The following is a 3,403-nucleotide window of genomic DNA, read 5'->3' on the forward strand; positions in this document are numbered from 1 at the left end:
AGTTCAATAAAGAACATCAATAAAAAAACTCACAATTCATATCAAGTTTAGTTCTGAACAAAGTGAAAGACTGAATATTTTCTCCCCAAGAAGAGATAAAGGGAAATTATGCCTATTCTTATGCAACGTAATGCTAGAAAGCCTAGCTGGCAAGTTAAATAAGGGCGAGGGGGATAAAACAAATCACACAACTAAACTAGAAAGGAAGAAGCAAAACTGTCTTTATTCACAGATGATATGATTGTAAACATGGAGAAAACCCTAAATGATCTATAGAAAGTCTACTAGAAAGAAGTAAATTTAATAAGGTCATGTAATAGAAGACCAATATAAAAATCATATTGCTTCTATATAATAATATGAATATTTGGAACATGATATATAAAATAATATTAACATAATATTAAAATATAATGAGATAATTTTAACAAAGACATACAAGACCTCTGTACTAAAAACTGCAAAAAAGACTTCCCAGCAGCCCCTGTAGTGAGACCGTCCGTACCTGGAGTGGTGCCAACCTGTCTTGGAGGGCTGGAGCCAGCCTTCTGCTTTCGGTCTCCCGGGTACAGCCACAGGGAGCACGGCTGCTACCAACCTGGCCTTCCTGCTGCCTAAGAGCTCCGCCGGCCGGCCTCGAGCCTCGCCTTCTCGAGCGCAGACTGCCCGCTCCAAACGAGGAGTCAAACCTTCCGCACCGGAAACGAGGTACCGGGTGTGACGTCACGGCTGCTGAGGCACCCGGCCTCCCAGGAGGCACCGCGCCCCCGCCGTCCTCTCCAACTGACAGCTGCTCACACCAATAGTCGCCCGCAGCCTGTGAGGACACTCCGAAGGGCGAGGGGTGGGCTTGGCCTCTCGCGCCTAGTTTCCCGGTCTCTCCCCGAGTCTGGGTTTCTGGCCTGTCCCCAGGGGCGGCAGAACCCCAAGAGGTGAGGGACTCCGGAAGGGCGGGAACCAGGCTGGGCTGAGACGGCCTCTGAGGAGCGGAACTGAGTCTATTGCTGGGGGAGCCTGGCCGGATAGGCAGCCGGGAGCGCACCCCAGGTAATGCCGCCAGCTGGGCATCGCAGTGAAGGTGCCCTTTGGTTAGTGGGGAGAGGCTGCAGAGTGGGCTTGGCCCGGTGGGCCCTACTGGGATGTCCTCTGTCGCTCTTATGGGACTTTGAGGGTGAAGAGCAGTCGGCAGGACACATGTAGGCACCTCTTGTGGCCTTGCGTTTGCTCCTTGAGCCATCAGCTGCCCCCGGAAGGGCATCCGAGGGACCGGCGGTCCAAGGGGCACAGTGAGGCCAGATTCAGCGGCCAACCTGACTTCTAAACAGATGCCCTCGGGATTGGACCCTGGATTTCCAGTCTTCTAGCGCATTTCTTTTTTTCAGCATGAGTTACACGGTTCTTTACAGTGGAGTTTGCACTTCACATTCTCAGGAGGATGGCTCTTGGTCTTCTGATGGTTGTCTTTGCTCCCTTCTGTTTGGCGCTTGAGGTTCACACATCTGCTTTCATTCTCAGGATATTCCATTCAGGTCTTGCTAAGAGTATCAGATTCAGGTATCTTCCTTTCAGTTGTGAGTTCCCTATAGCACCTTATCTTTCCTTTCAGCTTTAGATCTCATGTGGTCTCACTACCCAAGCACATATTGGAGTGCAGGCATCCCCTTCCTGACCCATGGTTTCTCTCATATGCAGCGTGACTGACAGGTTTCCTCCAGTAAGAAGTAGCTCTCAGAGCTCTGCAGAAACAAGTGTGATATATGATTTCAAGGCACGATGGCTGCAAAAGTGGTTCCTATGACCCCAAAACCAAAGCAGTCCTTTATACTGAGAGTTCCTCCCAACTCCAAGCTGGGCTAAGACCTACTTTGAGATGCTACTGGTGGGCCCAAGACCATTCATCAGCTGGTTCTGGAGCACTTCCTCACCTTCTTGCCCAAGTCAAGCCTAGTCCAGCCCAGTCAGAAAGTCAAGGGGACCTTGGTTATTGTGAAGGATGTGAGCTCAAACCTTCAGAACAGAGTGCAACCTCGTCCCTTAGTGAAGCTTCTACCCAGAGAAGGAATCCAGCAGAAACAGGAGACAGTGTCTCTGTGTTTGAAAGCTGAGTCTGAGGAGCTGGTGGTCTTTGAGGATTTGAATGTATTTCACTCCCAAGAAGAATGTGTAAGCCTGGATCCTGCTCAGCAGCCCACCTCAGAGATGGAAGAAGACAATATTGGGGAGATGATGTTATTGGTCAGTAACAGTAATCCAGAGGGTGAAGATCTTCAGAAGGAACCTGTAGAGAATAAAGATCATAGAGAAAAGTCTCCAGATTGTGATGAAATGGATTGTTCTGTGGTCTCTGAGCAACCTCCAGATTGCCAAAAAGAAGAAAGACTAAATGGATCCATTCCAAAGGAAGGGAAAATGAGAAATCTTTTAGTTACCATAGAAAATGATACTGCATTAGAGGAACTCTCAAAATATGTGGATATCAACATTATCGCACTTACCAGAAATAGGAGAACAAGAAGATGGTATACTTGTCCATTGTGTGGGAAACAATTTACTGAAAGTTCTTACCTTATTTCCCACCAGAGGACTCACACTGGAGAAAAACCCTATGATTGTAGTCACTGTGGGAAAAGCTTCAGTCATAAAACGAACCTTAATAAACATGAGCGAATTCATACAGGAGAGAAACCTTATTCATGTTCTCAGCGTGGGAAAAACTTTCGTCAGAATTCTCATCGGAGTTGCCATGAAGGAATCCATATAAGGGAGAAGATATTTAAGTGTCCAGAATGTGGGAAAACCTTCCCAGGAAACAAAGAATTTGTGATTCATCTGCAGAGTCATGAGGCTGAGAGGCCATATGGTTGTAAAAAGTGTGGGAGAAGGTTTGGTCAGCTGTCAAACTGTACCCAGCATGAAAAAATCCACTCAGCATGTAAGACCCAAAAAGAGAAGTGGGATTGGGAAAGGTCTGATGGTCCTGCCTCAACCTGAAATACTCTGTCAGGAATTCTGAATTCCCAGGCTATCTGAAAAGATACAGATAAGAAAACCTCATTATAGCCAAAATTGGATAAATACCCATGTTTGCTGAAACCTCAAGTTTTTAGAAAATTCACAGGGGAAAAAAAAACATCCTCAAGGGCTATACCTCAGTTAGCAACCAGGCTTTTTGGACTAAGGAGCTTTTGTGAGCTTATACAAGGATGTACAGATCACAGATCCCTTTCCCTAAAAAGGCTTTGAAATATGAGTCTGGGGGCTGCTTACCTTCAAGGTGATGAGTAACAAGTGTACTGAAAGTATATCCAGTTTTTCCCCCACATAGGAATTCACACTTGAGAAATAACGTAAAGGTCCTCATCTGGAACTCTGTTCCCTTGGAAGAACCAACTACTGACTTGGG

The 3,403-nt window shown here is 46.5% G+C and overlaps 1 protein-coding gene across 1 annotated transcript; it reads left to right on the plus strand.

Annotated features, from left to right (window-relative positions):
• The first annotated feature begins 1,773 nt into the window (after nucleotides 1-1,773).
• On the plus strand, nucleotides 1,774-2,991 carry LOC130835973 (zinc finger protein 200-like). The gene is given in 1 exon segment (XM_057707933.1): nucleotides 1,774-2,991. A coding segment is annotated over 1 exon segment (1,218 nt).
• Nucleotides 2,992-3,403: the final 412 nt, after the last annotated feature.

Source organism: Hippopotamus amphibius, chromosome 14, assembly GCF_030028045.1.
Source record: "Hippopotamus amphibius kiboko isolate mHipAmp2 chromosome 14, mHipAmp2.hap2, whole genome shotgun sequence".
Classification (NCBI taxonomy): Eukaryota; Metazoa; Chordata; class Mammalia; order Artiodactyla; family Hippopotamidae; genus Hippopotamus; species Hippopotamus amphibius.